At 38.5% G+C, this 19,677-nt stretch overlaps 1 protein-coding gene across 1 annotated transcript in view; it reads left to right on the top strand.

Annotated features, from left to right (window-relative positions):
* Positions 1 to 19,677, top strand: part of LOC126191902 (pre-mRNA-processing-splicing factor 8) — a 116,707-nt gene that overhangs the window by 55,077 nt on the left and 41,953 nt on the right. The window contains exons 17-24 of the mRNA XM_049932562.1: positions 3,894 to 4,020; positions 5,651 to 5,843; positions 7,504 to 7,691; positions 9,676 to 9,914; positions 11,889 to 12,035; positions 12,116 to 12,266; positions 12,857 to 13,033; positions 17,736 to 17,972. Of these exons, the coding sequence (XP_049788519.1) occupies positions 3,894 to 4,020; positions 5,651 to 5,843; positions 7,504 to 7,691; positions 9,676 to 9,914; positions 11,889 to 12,035; positions 12,116 to 12,266; positions 12,857 to 13,033; positions 17,736 to 17,972 (1,459 nt within the window). The remainder of the gene's footprint in view (positions 1 to 3,893; positions 4,021 to 5,650; positions 5,844 to 7,503; positions 7,692 to 9,675; positions 9,915 to 11,888; positions 12,036 to 12,115; positions 12,267 to 12,856; positions 13,034 to 17,735; positions 17,973 to 19,677) is intronic.

The following is a 19,677-nucleotide window of genomic DNA, read 5'->3' as shown; positions in this document are numbered from 1 at the left end:
TTCCATAATATCATTCTGGAGAATTCTTGTAGCTGAATGAGTCTGAATGATGATAAGTCTCCCAAATTACGATAGGCTTGGAAGAACTCATACTGGTCTGGAAATCCACTGGTATGGAGTTGACAGTGAGGTTAAAAAGTTGACCACATATGGGAAACATAGTGTGAACATGTAAAATGTTCTGGCCACAGGCATCGCGCACATCCGCAACTCCCTAGGAGGGGGGTCGATGCAGGCCTAATGTACATTCATTTTGAGGGAAAATTGGCAAACTTCCGCCTTGTGTCCTGTCTTGCTGCAGGAAGAATATTTAACGTGGCGACAACAATACTGTTGCTGTGAGTGGGTGATAAAACAGCTGCTGCATGAGGTTAACTGCTGCAGGTGGCGCACAGAGGGCTTGCCAGCCCCAGAAAGCAGAATGTAGTGCAGACAATAGTTGTGTTTGTGCTGAACGACGAGAAGGGCAGGCTGCAAGGGTTGTGTAATGTTGCCTGTTCGAAATACCTAGTCATGGGGAGGTAGCACTCTAATGCATGGTCCTTTAATTTCAGATCATTATGAAGTTCTTAGTCTGGTGAACGTACAAGAATCATGTCTCGTGACAAGGGAAGTTGTGGAGGACTGTTTATGTTGAGATTAATACACTGGAACATTGCAGTTTGATTGTTCACTGAAACACTACAGTTTGGCTATTCATCCTCTGTAAGTGTCCTCTAAGCTTGTGGCAAATAAGTAATTTATGGTAGGCCACTGCAATTTGTACTTCTGAGTCAAAATATGCTAGTAAACAAGTCTTTAAGCGATCGTATGTGAGGGCATTAGGCTCCAATTCAGGATTAAGCTGCTGTAGTAAATGGTAAAATTCCAAGCCTTCATAGGCAAGGAAGAACACTTGTTGCTGCATATCATTTGTTGTAACATGGGCTGGGAAGTGTTGTTCCAGTTTGGCCATGTAGTTCACCCAGGGCTTGATCTTCCAGTCAAACGCATGGAATGGTGGCAGTGCACTCCTAAATCCTTTAACCAGTGAGTTGATATGGGACAGCTGGTTCTACAGCTCCAGGTTGGATATGGTGATTGCCACCATCTTGTCTGCCATTGCGTGCATGGCATGTCCTATTCTCTGGAGTAGCAGCAACGCTTGGGCAGTAAGACCGAAGGGCTGGGTATGGTGAGTCAAAAAATCACTTTCAAGTTTTTCACAACGTAGGAGTCACACACACCAGACACTGTCTACTTGGATCATAAAATGCACGAAAGTTTTAGTTCATAGAAAAGTTTCTTGTCACCACTTGCTAAGTCTTGTGGTGGTTGAGACACAAGGAGAACACAGCCAAGGTAAACAATGTATAACAGTTTTATTGAAAAGTACGGATACCAAAAGCCTCCTATTTTGGAGAAAAGTTAACCATTACAAAATTGTGATTAGCACTAAATTTTTAAGTCCAATGTAGGTTGAAGGTCGTACTTCTGAAACAGTCAAAGTTAATGTTCACTTGGAAGGAGAACAAAAAAGCGTAGTGAAGATGATGGGTAGTACCATGTTCCTAGACATCTTCTATTTGGAGGCCAGTTCCCAGTGATAGTGAAAGCAAGTGCTGAGGGTTCTGATGATCAGTAGTGTTTGATGTGCCACAGCATCATATGAAGTAAAGGTTCTGATTGAGACTCTGGTTATGAAACAGCAGAGGCAGTTGGCACCTGGCCCATAGCTTGATAGAATGTTCCTTGGAGTGGCTTTGTGCCTAAATACCCAGACCATGTAGAGGTACTAGAGGAAATTTTGGTGATCATGTGACCTGTGGAGGCAGACAGGTCTGCGAGACCATTGACCTCTAGCAGCAATTGCACTGCTGCCTGCTGGCCTAGGCAGATTGCGTGATTGAGCTCCGTCATCTGCCAATGTAACCTCTTCAAGATTAGGCTACTTGGGATATCATTGGTGTGGTAAGGGTTGCCAGTCCGCAGGGTGTACAGCCCATTCATAGCAACTCAAAGTTTATTTTTGAATTTTCAGAATGACGTTTTGGGGCCTGTGCATAAATCTTAAAAACCTGTAATGTTTATGTGTTTGTTATATTCTGAATTTCTATGTGAATGCATTGGTCCTTTTTGTCAACTTTGTGTTGTATGTGGACATAGAAGAGTCCCATTTTACACCTACTAAAGTTAATAAAAGTTGCTGCACAGGGATGACATTGTGGGTCTTGCATTGAGCACAGAGCTACAGATGCATATACTAGCACTATTTTGCTTCATTGAACACCACCAAAATACATTAAACAGTTACGAGAAAAATAGCAAAAAAGTGGTATTTTGTAGTGTGTTTCATCAGAGAAGGAAGAATCTTTGTTAATTGAAGAATTTCAGGGTTTATTTGTATTTGATTGCCATGCAGTTCCTCTTGAAATAAATGATGACTAACTGACAACCTCAGCTGCTGACAGGTGTTGTTGTTATACCTCGATGTGGACAGCTGAAAATGTGTGCCCCGACCGGGACTCGAACCCGGGACCTCCTGCTTACATGGCAGACGCTCTATCAAATTCTGAAGGTGGCAGGGGTAAAATACAGGGAGTGAAAAGCTATTTACAATTTGTACAGAACAGTCGAGGGACATGAAAGGGAAGCAGTGGTTGGGAAGGGAGTGAGACAGGGTTGTAGCCTCTCTCCGATGCTATTCAATCTGTATATTGAGCAAGCAGTAAAGGAAACAAAAGAAAAATTTGGATTAGGTATTAAAATCCATGGAGAAGAAATAAAAACTTTGAGGTTCGCCGATGACATTCTAATTCTGTCAGAGACAGCAAAGGACTTGGAAGAGCAGTTGAACGGAATGGACAGTGTCTTGAAAGGAAGATATAAGATTAACATCAACAAAAGCAAAATGAGGATAATGGAATGTAGTTGAATTAACTCAGGTGATGCTGAGGGAATTAGATTAGGAAATGAGACACTTAAAGTAGTAAAGTAGTTTTGCTATTTGGGGAGCAAAATAACTGATGATGGTCGAAGCAGAGAGGATATAAAATGTAGACTGGCAATGGGAAGGAAAGTGTTTCTGAAGAAGAGAAATTGTTAACATCGAGTATAGATTTAAGTGTCAGGACGTTGTTTCTGAAAGTATTTGTATGGAGTGTATGGAAGTGAAACATGGACGATAAATAGTTTGGACAAGAAGAGAATAGTAGCTTTCAAAATGTGGTGCTACATAAGAATGCTGAAGATTAGATTGGTAGATCACATAACTAATGAGGAGGTATTGAATAGAATTGGGGAGAAGAGGAGCTTGTGGCACAACTTGACAAGAAGAAGGGACCAGTTGGTAGGACATGTTCTGAGACATCAAGGGATCACAAATTTAGCATTGGAGGGCAATGTGGAGGGAAAAAATCGTAGAGAGAGACAAAGAGATGAATACACTAAGCAGATTCAGAAGGATGTAGGTTGCAGTAAGTACTGGGAGATGAAGAAACTTGCACAGGATAGAGTAGCATGGAGAGCTGCATCAAACCAGTCTCAGGACTGAAGACCACAACAACATTTCTCTTTTAGGAAAAGGACACAAAACATACATTAAATGAGTGCTCCTAACACGTTTTAGTTCCATGCAGACCGTAGTTGAAAAGTGCTCTTAGTGACATCACATGCAACTTGCTGTGATAAACATTTTCGTTATACAACATTTCTACTGGAGGAGTGGGGGACGCCGTAACGCATATCAGGATAGGCAACGTGCCATGTTACGTTACTCATAATTAAGGCTCTCAAAGAATGTTATGCCAGTTTTTATTGTGCTATTTCTACACAAGAAGTCTATGTAGCTAAGTATTTGTAATCAAATCTTAATCCATGGCTGGGCAGTATTTATTTATTTTTGTTTGTTTCAGTGTGAAGTCTCGCTTGAATCAGAGCCAACGTGAGGAACTCGGTTTGATTGAACAAGCATATGACAATCCCCATGAGGCACTGTCTAGAATAAAACGACACTTGTTAACACAGAGGGCTTTTAAAGAGGTGAGACATTGATTTCCTACTTTATCAGAGGGATGAACAGCTATCTGTTTTTTGATAATTTGGAAGCACATTAATAGTAGTTATTTTATTACTATGTTGACTAATTTCTATGTTATTGCCTAGAAAATGAACAGAATCTGCTAGGATAAGACTGTGAGTTAACTAGGTCACTCCTGCATAAATATGAAGTTGCAGAAAACTTTGTAGACTGCCTTGAGAAGGAATGTGAATATTTGGAAGTTGAGTTTGAGTGTAAAAGACTGAATGGTCATGTGTAAGAAATGGAATAGGGCAGATGTAATGAAGTTACAGAGAAAAGAAGTTAGTGTTTGTGGAAGGACATATGTAATGAAGTTACAGAGAAAAGAAGTTAGCATTTGTCCAATGACATATGTAGAGAAAGTGATAGCACAAGTCAGCTAATTGAAGAAATATTACAAAATATGACAATGTATGTATTAATTACCTGAAATTAGTACCCATGCTGTAGAGGTCAGTGAGTATTAGAAGACTTACGTTTTTCCGGAAATAAGAGAACAAAATTATCACAATTGGAATATAAAGTAAAAGTACAGTGAATGGAAGACTTTGCAAGATGAAGTAAACAGTAAATTTGAAGATTGGCTTGGGTATCAGTGTTGTATTAGATGAATTCGTACTGGAAGCATTATGCTTTCTTTTCATTGTGACCTACAACCTATTTTGTCAAGATAAAAATCCTTACTCTGTTTCATGTGCAAGAGTATTGCCCTACGTGAGACATTAAATAGCAAAAATGAATGGTTTTGGCAAAGCTGTGAATTTTCATTACTAATATGACATGTGACCAGTTGATTAACAAAGCTTATTTAGTAAGTTTTGGGCAAGGTGGAGGGAAGACTCTTCCGTTATGGCGATTGTTGCTTAGTTTCTGCATCATAGCCATAAATCCGAGCAGTTGTTTAATTTCCGTGCAGCCACAAACCCGATGTTGTTTCTGATCATTATGAAACAATCTGGGCACAAACTTTAGTGCAGTCCTTCTCATTTTCAATTCTTCTGATAGAATATGTTTATATGTACCACACTGTATGCACAAGGTGATGTCTGGTCGATCTTTCAGAGTCAGGTCATTCACTTTCCGAACATACTCTTGTATGGTACCATGCATATCCAGCCAGAACTGCCTTCATTATTAGTCAATGTTCATCCAATTGTGAAACATATTTCCTAGATGTAAATCTTTTGCTTCAAGCATTGTTTCCAAAACTTGCTTTAACATTAAATATGTTTCTGTAGCGATTTTCACAAGCTTGGAACAACTTTATGCGGAGATTTTAGGTCAGCTGTTGCAAACTTGTGGAAATGCAACATTGGAAATATACTCACCAGCAGCTAACCAAATCATTCAGCTCAGAGACTTGTGACATTGTTTCAGAGCTCTTGTGTTGGAAGACACCTAGCACTTTTTCAGTGTACTCACAACAATTTGAGTGCAACATTCGAACTTCAGGAGCTTCTGTATACCACCTTGTAATTTGCAGACTTTGTCCGGAGAGGAACTAAACTTATATTCTAAGAAATTGGTTTAAATAGTAAAGTATTTGTGGCAGAAATAAACACAGAAGTAAGTAAAATATTTTTGTTCCAGGTTGGTATAGAATTCATGGATCTCTACAGTCACTTGGTACCTGTTTATGATGTGGAACCCTTAGAGAAAATAACTGATGCTTACCTAGACCAGTACCTCTGGTATGAAGCTGATAAGAGAAGATTATTCCCACCGTGGGTGAAGCCGTCAGACACTGAGCCACCACCCCTCCTTGTCTATAAGTGGTGCCAGGGTATGTTTGCAGGTTTTTGGTGGAATCAGTATTTTAATTTCTATTTGCTAGAACTTTTTTTTTTATGTTTGCACCAGGTATACAGTATAATCCCGCTTTTACGTTCCCAGAATTAATGCTTTCTCGCTGTTTACACCATTTTTTTTTATCGTTCTCATCCAGTTTCCTATGTACATGATGTTAATTCACACCCAATTTGGCGTTAACATATTTATAATTTTCTGGTGATTTATGCTTTATGAAAAAATGTTCATCAAGAAATGGACTGACGTAATTCACATTAAATTACGCTGGTATGGCATTGGCCGTCAAGTAGTGTTTAAAAACTTTACATGGTTAAATTTCTTGACATCAGGGTGCTCTTCTCAGCAGATCTGAACTGGAAACTGGTAAGTCAGAACAATTTGTGCTTCATCTCCTGCCGCTACCATGAGCTTCTCGGCGTGGTGGCTAATAGAAGTAACTAGGTTCATTCGAATAAAAGTATAATGACCAATCAAAACCATTTCCAAACTGTCTGTAGTATGCTTGCGCAGCTTCGTAATTGTTGTGATTGTCTTGATCTGTGTTATTTGAACCATATTTAATGTGTTTCATTGTTTGGTCACGTTTAGCACTAGTTGACACATTTCTATACCTTGCTACCGAGCGAGGTGGCGCAGTGGTTAGCACGCTGGACTCGCATTCGGGAGGACGATGGTTCAATCCCGTCTCCAGCCATCCTGATTTAGGTTTTCCGTGATTTCCGTAAATCGTTTCAGGCAAATGCCGGGATGGTTCCTTTGAAAGGGCACGGCCGATTTCCTTCCCCATCCTTCGCTAACCCGAGCTTGCGCTCCGTCTCTAATGACCTTGTTGTCGACGGGACGTTAAACAACACTAACCGTACCTTCCTGCAAATGGCTTTGATTTAAATACAGCACCAGTTAGGTATTTTTATTCGTACTTAGCAACATGTGTTCCGAAAGTTTGTTCTCATTGTCAGGTGCAAATGTTAACACAAGTATTTTTGCGATGTTTTGCACACAAACATTGTGAGTGATAGTGTGCGTGTGTGTGGTTTTGTATATAATTGAGGAGGCACAGTACCTAATAACCTCAAAAAGATGATTACAGTGCAAGAGACGCTGAACAACACACATGCAGGTATCACACAAAATACTTAAATAAATATTTGCAGTTGACAACAAGAATAAATTCTCGAAATATGTAGTGCTGAGCATGAAAAAATACATAACTGGTGTAATCATTCATTATTTATGTAATGAATGTCATTGCAGCCTTTCCAGAAACATCTATCCTTTACATAACTTTAAATGCTTAAAACTTTATTTCCTGCATTTTACACCATTTTTTGTAATCCCTTTAAAAGCGTAAAAGTGGGGTTTCACTGTATTTGGTATTGGATTCTTATACAAATGAATGGTTAGGATTCTGTCATATTATATTCTGTTATTTCTAACTCAAAAGAATACCATATATTTAAGTATGCTTAAAATTTATTTCATAATTAAGAAGGTTTGACACGAGTCGTTTTGTCAGAACAAAGTCGTTCTAGTAATTGTAGTTATTTTACTCAGTGATTTCTCTTTATTGTGTTATAGAGTTTGTTCTTGGATTTTAAGATATGACCATGAAACTAATTGTATGTATCTTGTAGGAATCAACAATCTGCAGGATGTTTGGGATGTCACTGAAGGAGAATGTAATGTACTACTGGAATCAAAGTTTGAGAAAATGTATGAGAAAATAGATTTGACACTCCTTAACAGGCTGTTGAGACTAATCGTTGATCACAATATTGCTGATTATATGACAGCAAAAAATAATGTTGTCATTAATTATAAGGTTGGTTACACAAAATTTATTTAAATACAATAGTTAATCTATACAACTATATAAGTTTATTTTTCATAACTTCAAGTAACAGTGTAAAAAATTATGATGTTTTTCATGTAGTTTAACAAGCAGTGATGATGCCTGTGGCATTATTAACAGTATATAAAAATTCCTCTAGAGACTTAAATTCTCTATTGAAAATTTATTTTTATTTTTGGGAAAAAATTTATCATTGCTGTGGCAGGTGTGTTTGATTTGTAAACTGTTGTGATTAATCACTCCTTGTAATGTATACTGGGTGGTTGTGATTAAACTACAGCTACCGTTAAAGCATTAATGTGGAACAAATTTACTCAGAAAAAATTAGTTCACATTTTGGCCACCAGGTGCAAATATGGCACTGTGAATGCAAGGAAGATGTATAGAAATGTTTCTATGCATAATGAATTAGAAACAGCAGAAAAGGTAAAACAAGTGGGAATGCCATAATGTTTGTTTTGTTATTAACCTCTGCTTACATAATTTGTTAAAATTGAGCATTGGAGACGTTGACGAGATGCTGCATCCGTAAAACAATGTGATCAACAGTTGCTCGCATCAGTTCTAATGGTGTCTGAGGAATGTTTTCCTGTTTATTGGCCTTCAGATCAGGTAGAGACCAAACATATCCTTGGTAAGCATGTTCTTTTAGATATCCTCAGAGCCAAAAGTCTCGTGGATTCAATTCAGGTGATCTTGCAGGCTGTGCATCTGGAAAACCTCTTGAGATAATGCATTCATGAAAGGTTGCATTAAGCAGATCTTACACTGAACAAGTGGCACGAAATGTTGCCCCACTTTCCATGAAAACAGTGATTTCCACAAAGTTGTGCTTTTCTAAAGCAGGAAGTGACAGGGAAATGTCAGTAATGTGCATATGTCACGCTACAGTTGACAGGCCTTCTGGGTATATTCGCTTCAAAGAAGAATGGGCCAAGAATAAAGAGGCATGTGAATCCACACCACACAGTCCCAAACAAAGAGTGCAGTGGCTCTTCGCGCACAATGCACGTTTCCCAAATTTGGCAGTTCTGTGTATTCACAGCACCCTGTAGTGTAAAATGTGCCTCATCACTCTGTAGACTATTGCCTGGTCGTGTCATCAACTTTGGTCTCTGTCAGAAACCAAGGAGCAAATTCAGAACATTGCTGTGAATTGTGAGGTTTCAGCTGGAGCACAGTCTAGATCTTGTACTGGTACCAGTGTAAAATAGACCACAAAACTTTCTGTACTGTTGCTCATGGGATAGACAATTCTCATGACACTGCACAAGCACTGGTACTTAAACTACCTGGGTTATGTGCTGCATGGTAATTTACAGGTATAGCAACTCATCAATAACTTCCCGTGAGATAGGACACCTTCCTCTTGCAGGTGCCACCCTAAGCCCACCATCCTTTTCAAATTTCAGTATTGTATTCTGTAAACCATTTAATGACATTGGGCAACCCCTCAGCCCTTTCAGTCAGCAATACTCTCTCAGTGCATAACTGTATTTGGTACCTTTCACATAAAACAGTTTTCACCTCAGTGCACAGTATCTATTCTCAATAGCCATGCTGTTCAAGTTATGGCTTGTCAGATGACAGTGTGAATGTTGTACCATCATACAACCAGTATATGGTGCGTGATTCACACCCTGTGGCAAAAATTGTAACTAATCGGTTTCGCATTAATGCATTAGCATACCAAGTTTCGATCTCCATGAGTAGCTACCCTTATTAATTATAACTGCCCTGTACTTCTGTGTAACTAGGGGGGGGGGTAGCAATGTGACCCATGTCCTCTTTGAGGGTGGTAGACAACATTAAACTTTTGACAGTAATGTGTGACTCAGTCTTAATTAACTAGGATTTTTCAGTTTCCAAGCTCTACATAAATCTTTCCAAGTCATGTGGTATTAATTAAATTAAAATCAATTGAAGCATTAATATTTTGCTATTATTTTTCTAGGATATGAATCATACCAACAGTTATGGCATAATAAGAGGGCTTCAGTTTGCTTCATTTATAGTCCAATATTATGGGCTTGTGTTGGACTTGCTGGTGTTAGGGCTTCAGAGAGCTTCTGAGATGGCAGGACCTCCACAAATGCCAAATGATTTCCTCACATTTCAGGATGTTGCAACAGAATGTGCACATCCCATCAGGCTGTATTGCCGTTATGTTGACAGGATTCACATATTTTTCAGGTAAGATTTTAAGTTTACAGAAGCTGAAATTACTTAAATTGTTACTGGTTTAGTAAGTTGTGGATAGTTCATTCTGACTGTTTGAGCTGATAACTTCATTGAATCTAGCTTTATGTAAATTTGAGAAATGTACTTTCCACTTTACTTTCAGAGGTAATTTTTAATGAAAATAATCAATTTTTAAAATTTAATTTAATTGGATAAATAAAAAATCTATTCACAAAGCAGCAGCTGGAGAACTCGCTATAAAGGTATAAAAATTTGCAAGCTTCCAAGCAGTGCCTCCTGCTTCTGGTAGAAGGGCTGAAGGGGAACATCTGGTAAGACTCCCCTGACCCTTGGTTCTGGGTGACTTCCCCAAACTCTCCTCATTTCCTATATTTCATCAGTCCTTTTTATTCACTCCTCTTCCTTCCCCTTCAACTCTTCTGCCAGAAGATGAAGCCACTGCCTCCAAAACCTTACACATTTCTGTGCCTTTGTACGGGTGCTCTCCTGTTGCTGCTTTGTGAATAGATATTACATCTATCCAATTATGTTATAGAAGTAATTTGTTGACAGAGTGATGCACACGTTTTTAGAGATTTCTATCCCTTGTCCCTCCATCCACCTGTAAGTTATTGGTACAGGAAAGGAATCACGATTGTTGTAGTTGTATATTTTGGCAAAAAATGGCATCAAAGAAAGGAATGCGAAGAGAGTTTATAAACTACCGTAGGAGAAAAATAAACAACTATTTAACGTGGAGATGATTTTGTAGCTTCACCTTTTACATAAACTTAGGTCATTATATTGTTCACCAACCCTGAGAGTCACAATTTGAACAATTTAAGGCACGTGCCTGACCCCCCCCCCTCCCCCTCCCTCCCTCCGGGTCGCTCGCTCGCTCACGCCCCCCCCCCCCCCCCCCACACACACACACACGCAGAGAGAGAGAGAGAGAGAGAGAGAGAGAGAGAGAGAGAGAGATTCTCTTTGCGTGCTCCCATTCCTGTGTTTCTCTCCTTATGATGTTTTGTCTTAACAAAATTCTCTCCTGACCCAAGATATTGTGTACTAATGTTTACTTCTTATTTTGAATTAAATTTAAAACATGAAATTGATGTTGCATGTAAGTATATGATATAGGTATAGGAATAGATATAGAAGTGTATTCATGTAAAAATGTGCTGTTGGAAAATTAGTATGGGGGAGAGAGTCTTGTATTTGAAGAAGCTGTTACCTTATTCTGAGTAGGGTTATGAACTTGTAGAATTAGAATTCTATGCTAACAGTTTACGTAAAATTTTCTTAGTTACTTTACTTTCCAGAGTAGTCTTGAATGTAAAACTGTAACTTCAACGCAAAATATTTGATCATGTGAACATTCGCAACTGAGGAACACATTTATAGAATAAAAATCTGCTTCAGTTAGCAGTAATTTTCTTAATTTATTCCACAACTGGTTCCAAAGCTTAAAGCTTCATCTTCATGTGCCACCAAATAATCATGGTAACAAAAACGTGTGACGGTCAGACCAGTCAGTCGTGGGGGATCACACCCATGTCAAACAAATGCATGGGAGCGAAAGACCAGGAACTACAGTGCCAGCCAGTCCAATTTATAAATATAACTTCAGTAATTGGGTGTTGAATTTTCTTAACAAATTTGGCGAATTCTTACTTTCTGAAAGTGCAGTGATGATGATAGGAACAATTAAAGTAATCCTAATTTTCAGAAGTAAGTGTTGTGTATTCTGGGAGAAAAGAGGGGCAGGTCACTCAAGCTTAAAGAGAGGATCACAGCTGTTCTGAAGAAAGTGAATTTGTTTAATATGTATATTTATAGGTCTTACAGTGTCCAGTGCCTATTGTACTTTACTATGTTGTAAACTTTTCATAAATAAAATGTACAGTTGACATTCTCTCATTGCACAGAAAAATTGCAATTTTAATTTTTTTCTTTTGTCTCAAAATGTGAAAAATATAATTCCAGGTTCAGTGCTGAAGAAGCTAGAGATCTTATACAGAGATATTTGACAGAGCATCCAGATCCAAATAACGAAAATATTGTAGGATACAATAACAAGAAATGTTGGCCCCGTGATGCAAGAATGAGACTTATGAAGCATGATGTCAATCTGTGAGTATGACATAGTAAAAATATTTAACTGTGATTGATGTCTTCAGTTTATTTATTATGGCATTTTGTTTGTGTTTAAGTGGCCGAGCTGTTTTCTGGGACATCAAGAATCGTCTTCCACGTTCTACGACGACAATTCAGTGGGAGAACAGCTTTGTTAGTGTTTATTCCAAGGATAATCCAAATTTACTTTTTAACATGAGTGGGTTTGAATGCAGAATTTTACCAAAGGTGAGTATGTTTTGTGGTTGTGATTTTAAATAATTAACATTTTGTTGTATACATAGTTACGATAATGTTAGATTACAAAAGTTTTGAGACTATAGAACAGCCTGTTCTAATGCTGTCCCATAGGTTTGTGGTGCCCCTCAGGTTGCCCTCAGGCAGGCACAACTAGCATAGATTCATAAGTTAATCACCAGATGGTCCTGTTTCATGTGTTTTATGCAAGTGCTAAACACACCTCTGTGCACTCAACCAGTGCATTACAATTAAATACACTAGAGCGGGCTACCTGAGTGCCTGTCTGCACAACAGCTATTTGTCCACCTCTGTCTGTAGACAACCAGGTGTCTGTGAGTGGGCAATTGAGCTGGAACAGCCTATACTATAGAGACTGAAATTCTGGGCCGTAGACTTCATATATGTTTAAATTTCTATTTCCATTTCATTTTAGCAATATCTGAGATAAAATTTTGTTTTATAATGCAAATAGCAGTCATTTCAGAGAAATAAATATTTTGTGGTGCTATAGTGTACTGATAAAAGTAGTCATTTCTAATGATGTCAGAATGAGAATTGATAATATTCATTTATTATAGTGCCGAACAACCCACGAAGAATTTACACATCGGGATGGTGTGTGGAACCTACAGAATGAAGTAACGAAAGAAAGAACAGCTCAGTGCTTTTTAAGAGTTGATGAAGAATCGTTGCAACGTTTCCATAACAGAGTCAGGCAGATATTAATGGCTAGTGGATCAACAACATTTACCAAGGTAGGTTGAGTATGTACAAAAATGAATGCATTTTCATGGATGTGTATCAGAAAACATTAGCAAATGTTATACGAGAAAAATGTAATGTTCTAGTTGTGTTGAGAAAGCTTACTAGTGCTCTATTTATCAGTATAATAACATTATTATTTTGTTTACTTGGTCATTTTTCCAAAAATGTTTAAAACTTGGAAAGGGATTTCCACTTACATAAAAGGTAAAAATTCTTCAGAAAATAGCTATTCTCAAATTCCTTGCAGAGAGACAGCTATTTTTAAGGATAGCAGTTGTATCTAGTTAATTCAGCATTTGGTTTTTAAGCTGTAGCACAACTGTGTTTACAGACAAAAATTATTGGATTTCAGGTCTGCCTATTATCCTGTCGGTTGTTTGCTTAGGCTGACCAGGAATCTGATGATTTTTATCTCGTAGTGAATGTCAGATCATTGTGGTTCTGGAAATGAAATGTCCTTTATAGAGGCCATAGTGAATAAAATTCTTAAGGCAAGTGAGATGATATATGATCTGCCATATCTTGTCAGTTTTTCCTAAAGAAAAACCTTGAAAAATGTTTGTATCCTATTACACTTACTGGAATGACGAGTAATAATTTAAACAATTAATAGTAAAATAGGGAGAATAGAATTGCAGGTTCAGTTTTTGTAAATATGTTAAGCATACCATTCTTCAGGGTTGGTGAGTAATTCATAAATGAAACATGGTATCCACATCCACAGCAGCAACTAATTGTTTTATTCCACTACTAGTACAGGCAGCAGTTGTATTTCATAAAATTATATAATGTAATAGTTACACATCAAATTCTGAAATAGCGTTTGCTATAGTACAACAATAATGTTGCATTGTTGTGAGATGATAAAATTGTGTTGCTAAGATTTCGGAGATTATGAAAAACCCAAACCACATTATCAGTCAACTCATACAAATCCTTAGGTATAACAATTTGTGGGGACATGAGGTAGAATAATCACATAGGCTCCGTTGACGGTAAAGCAGATGGCAGACTTCAGTTTATGGGTAGAATGATGGGAAAATGAAAAGCCTTCAGAGGAGAGTGATTAAATAACTCGTGAGCAATCAATTGTAGAGTATTGCTAAAGTGTGTGGGGCCCTTACCAGATAGGGCTGATAGGGCGGGACTGGCAGTATGAATGGTCACAGCTTCATTTGATCTGTGAGAGGGTATAATGGAAAAGCCTGAACTGACACTCTCTTGATGATAGATATCAGCTGTCCCAAAAAAGCCTGCTTAAAAAGTTTCAAGAACCACTGTAAGTGAGGAATGTGCAGCTGCCTTTCCATATAGCTCCCATAGGGATCACAACTGCCCACCCCCCACCCGAAGAAACCTGGAACTTGCCATTGGTGGAGAGGATTGTCTACCTCAGCGATGCAGATAGCTGTACTGTAGGTGCAATGACAACAGAGGGGTATCTGTTAAGAGGCAAGACAAATGTGGGGTTCCTGAAGAGGGGCAGCAGCCTTTACAGTAGTTGCTGGGGCAACAGTCGGGATGATTGACTGAACTTTCGTAACATCAACCAAAACAGCATTGCTGTGCTGGTACTAAGAATGGTTGAAAGCAAGGATAAATTACAGCCATCATTTTTCCTGGGGGTATGCAGCTTTTCTGTGTGGTTAAATGATGATGATGTCCTCTTGGGTAAAATATTCTGGAGGTAAAATAATCCCCCATACGGGCCTCCGGGTGGGAACTACTCAAGAGGACGTCATTATCAGGAGAAACAAAACTGGCGTTCTACGGATCGGAGCTTGGAATGTGAGAGCCCTTAATCAGATAGGTAGGTTAGAAAATTTAAAAAGGGAAATGGATAGTTTAAAATTAGATATTGTGGGAATTAGTTAAGTTCGGTGGCAGGAGGAACAGGATTTGTGGTCAGATGAATACAGGTTTATAAATACAAAATCAAATAAGGGTAATGCAGGAGTAGCTTTAATAATGAATAAAAAAAAGTGCATAAGCTACTGTGGACAGCATAGTGAAAACATTATTGTAGCCAAGACAGGCATGAAACCCACACCCACTACAGTAGTACAATTTTATATGCCAACAAGCTCCGCAGATGGTGAAGAGATTAAAGAAATGCATTACGAGATAAAAGAAATGTTTCATGTAGTTAAGGGAGATGAAAATTTAATAGTCATGGGGGACAGGAATTCGATGTTAGGAAAAGGAATAGAAGGGAAAGTAGAAGCTGAATATGGACTGGTGGTAAGGAATGAAAGAGGAAACCGCCTGGTAGAATGTTGCACAGAACATAATGTAATCAATGCTAACATTTGGTTTAAGAATCAGGAAAAATTGTATATGTGGAAGAGACCTGGAGACACTGGAAGGTTTGAGATTGATTATGTAATGGTAAGACAGAGATTTAGGAACCAGGTTTTAAATTGTAAGACATTTCCTGCGGCAGATGTGGACTCTGACCACAATTTACTGATTATGAACTATAGATTGAAACTGCGGAAAGGTAGGAATTTATGGAGATGGGACCTGGATAAACTGAAAGAAATAAAAGTTGTAGAGTGTTTCAGAGGGAGCATTAGGGATCGAATGACAAGGACAGGGGAAAGTAATACAGTAGAAGAATGAGTAGCTTTGAGAGATGAAATAGTGAATGCAGCAGAGAAAACAAGTACGTAAAATGATGAGGGCTAGTAGAAATCCTTGGGTAACAGAAGAGATATTGAATTTAATTGATTAAAGTAGAAAATATAAAAATGCAGTAAATGAAGCAGGCGAAAAGGAATAAAAGCATCTCAAAAATGAGATTGACAGCAAGTGCAAAATGGCTAAGTGGGAATAGTTAGAGAACAAATATAAGGATGTAGAAACATTTATCGCAAGGGGTAAGATAGATGCTGCCTACAGAAAAATAAGAGAACCACCTGTGTGAATACCAAAGAGCTCAGATGGTGAACTCAGTCTCAAGCAAAAAAGGGAAAACCAAAAGGTGGAATGAGTATGTAGAGGGTCTATACAAGGGCGATGCACTTAAAAACAATATTATGGAAAGTGAAGAGGCCGTAGATGAACATGAGATGGGAGATATGATATGGTGTGAAGAATTGGACAGACCACTGAAAGAAAGACCTAAGTAGAAACAAGGCCTTGGGATTAGACAACATTCCGTTAGAACTACTGATAGCCTTGGGAGAGCCAGCCATGACCAAAATCTTCCATCTGGTGGTCAAGATCTATGAGACAGGCGAAATACTCTCGGACTTCAAGAAGAATATAGGAATTCAAATTCCAAAGAAAGCAAGTGTTGGCAGGTTTGAAAATTACTGAACTATCATTTTAATAAGTCACCGTTGCAAAATACTAACACGAATTCTTTACAGATGAATGGAAAAACTGGTATAAGCTGGCCATGGGGAAGATCAGTTTGTATACCGTAAAAATGTTGGAACATGCGGGACAATACTGTCCGCATGACTTATCTTAGAAGCTAGATTAAAAAAAGGCAAACCTACGTTTATAGCATTTGTAGACTTGGAGAAAGCTTTTGACAGTGCTGACTGGAGTACTGTCTTTCAAATTCTGAAGGTGGCAGGGATAAAATACAGGGAGTGACAGGCTATAGCCAATTTGTAGAGAGACCAGATGGCAGTTAAGAGAGTCGAGGCGCACGATTGGGAAGCAATGATTGAGAAGGGAGTGAGACAGGATTGTAGCCTATCCCTTGTGTTACTTAATCTATACATTGAACAAGCACTAAAGAAAACCAAAGAAGAAATAAAAACCTTGAGATTTGCCAGTGACATTTTAGTTTTATTACAGGCAGCAAAGGACTTTTAAGAACAGTTGAACGGAATGGACAGTGTCTTGAAAGGTGGATATAAGATGAACATCAATAAAAGCAAAACGAGGATAATTGAATGTAGTTAGATTAAATCAGGTGTTGCTGAGGGAATTTGATTAGCATGGAGAGCTGCATCAAACCAGTGTTTGGACTGAAGACGACAACAACAACAACAACAACTACAACAGAGATCACAAAAAATGAAACTAATTAATTATCTTAAGTGAACATAGTGCTCAATTTTTGAGTTACCAAATTTTAAAACCTTAAGTTGAAATGTACCGTTCCTGTGTTGTGTGTGTGTGTGTGTGTGTGTGTGTGTGTAAAAATTGGTGTAATTAATTATGCAGGGTTAATATGTCAACATAAATATTCAATTTTTGACAATATGATGTAATTGTATGGATAAAAAATTTACTCGCCAAGTCGCGGCAGGAGAAAATGTATCTTAAAGTTAAGGAAATTTGCAAGCTTTCAGAGCCAGTGGCTCTTTCTTCTGATAGAAGGGTTGAAGCGGGAGGACGAAGGCTGAAAGGAAAAGACTGGCAAGGTTTAGCAAGTGGGGGTGGGGGGTTGCTGGACAACTTCCTGTAACTCTCCCCATTTCCTGAGCCTTGCCAGACCTTTACCTTCATTCCTCTTCCTTCCTGTTGAACCCATCTGCCAGAAGAAAGATTAGCTGACTCTGAAAGCTCTTTAATTTTGGTGTATGTTTTCTCCTGCCACCACTTAGTGAGTAGATTTTTTATCAATCCAATCCTATTATAATTATGCAGGGTGTTATGGATAATGACTAATTACATAAACTGTATTTGACACTGACTCATTTCACCTTTTCATTTATAATCTGTACACAGATTGTGAACAAATGGAACACAGCATTGATTGGGCTTATGACATACTTCAGAGAAGCAGTAGTAAACACTCAGGAGCTGCTTGATCTTCTTGTGAAATGTGAAAATAAAATTCAGACCCGTATAAAAATTGGTCTCAACTCAAAAATGCCTTCAAGGTTTCCCCCTGTTGTGTTCTACACTCCAAAGGAGTTGGGTGGCCTTGGAATGCTGTCCATGGGGCATGTTCTGATACCACAGGTAAGCATTATCTCTCAGCACTGATGTATTACAAGAATTTCACAACCTACAGGATTTTGCAAACTTTGCTAAAAATAGTGGACTGGATGAATGAGAAATTGCTGTTGCAGTTTTAAATGTGGATATGCAACCAATTGATGAATGGAACATAGACGTGTAACAGTGCTACTTACATACTTTCTATTTTTTTGTATATTGTTAAATAATTTAGGTTTCATAAAATAAAGAAAGGCAATGACACACCTATAGTGAATCAATGCTTGGAGCATAGAAACACATAACAGAAAACAGCAGCTACACTAGCTTTCAAGCACTAGCTCTTTTTCTAGTAATAGTACACACTTAACCACAAATACACCCAAATGCAAGCCTTGCTTTGGCCATGTGTGTGTGTGTGTGTGTGTGTGTGTGTGTGTGCGTGTGCGTGTGCGTGCGTGCGTGCGTGCGTGCGCGCACGCGCTCATGAATGTGTGTGCTTTTGCTAGAAAAAGAGCTGTTGCGAATGTTGTTTCCTGTTGTGTTTCTATGCTTCCACTCATCATCCACAATAGGTGAGTGGTTGCCTTTCCTATATTTTTTTTATTTATGAGTATTTATATCATGTTCCATGTGTCCGTATAGTAACGAGTTCACAATGGATGTGTAATGTGTCAAAATTGTTTACATGAATATTAAATTACAATTTGACTCGGCAGATTATTTATTTCACTCCTCAGTAGTGACATGTTTATAACAGTTAACAGATGTGGTGGTTGTCCTACTACATGGCAGTCAGTTCAGTGATAGTTTCAATAAAAATGCATGCAAGGGCTGTTCAAAAAGTATTGAACTTTTATTTACAAAATCAATCTTTATTCAGGTACAATTGTTGTGACCCTAGTCACCTTCAGAATAGTCCCCTATAGCATCTGCAAACATTTCCCAATGCTGCTGCCATAGTGGGAAGCATCGGTGGTAAGCCTCTTTTGGTATGGTGCACAGCTGCTCCGTCAAATTCTGCACAATGTCTTTCCTGTTTCGCAATCTGGTCCTTTCAGAATCTTTTACAGTTTAGGAAAAGCCAGAAGTCACTCATTGCTAGGTCACGAGACTAGTGTGGCGGACAAACCATATCTGTGTCGTGTTTGGCCAAAAAACTCAGAACTAATTGAGAATGATTAGTAGGTGTGTTACCTTAGTGAAGAGACCAACAGCTTGCTGCCTTTGAGTCTGGGCATTCACATCTCACTGCTTCATAAAAGCAAAACAGAATCTCTTGGTAGTATTCCTTATTGACATCAGTACCTTCTGAGGCATACTTGTGATGGCCCGCACCATGGAGTCGAAAACAAGACAGTCAGCATGTTGTTGTTGTGGTCTTCAGTCCTGAGACTGCTTTTGATGCAGCTCTCCATGCTACTCTATCCTGTGCAAGCTTCTTCATCTCCCAGTACCTACTGCAACCTACATCCTTTTGAATCTGCTTAGTGTACTGATCTCTTGGTCTCCCTCTACGATTTTTAGCCTCCACGCTGCCCTCCAATACTAATTTGGTGATCCCTTGATGCCTCAGAACATGTCCTACCAATCGATCCCTTCTTCTAGTCAAGTTGAGCCACAAACTTCTCTTCTCCCCAATCCTATTCAATACCTCCTCATTAGTTATGTGATCTACCCATCTAATCTTCAGAATTCTTCTGTAGCACCACATTTAAAAAGCTTCTAT

This window comes from Schistocerca nitens, chromosome 1 (genome assembly GCF_023898315.1).
Source record: "Schistocerca nitens isolate TAMUIC-IGC-003100 chromosome 1, iqSchNite1.1, whole genome shotgun sequence".
Classification (NCBI taxonomy): Eukaryota; Metazoa; Arthropoda; class Insecta; order Orthoptera; family Acrididae; genus Schistocerca; species Schistocerca nitens.
The sequence above is the reverse complement of the archived record's forward strand: the minus strand, read 5'-3'. Positions and strand labels throughout refer to the sequence as shown.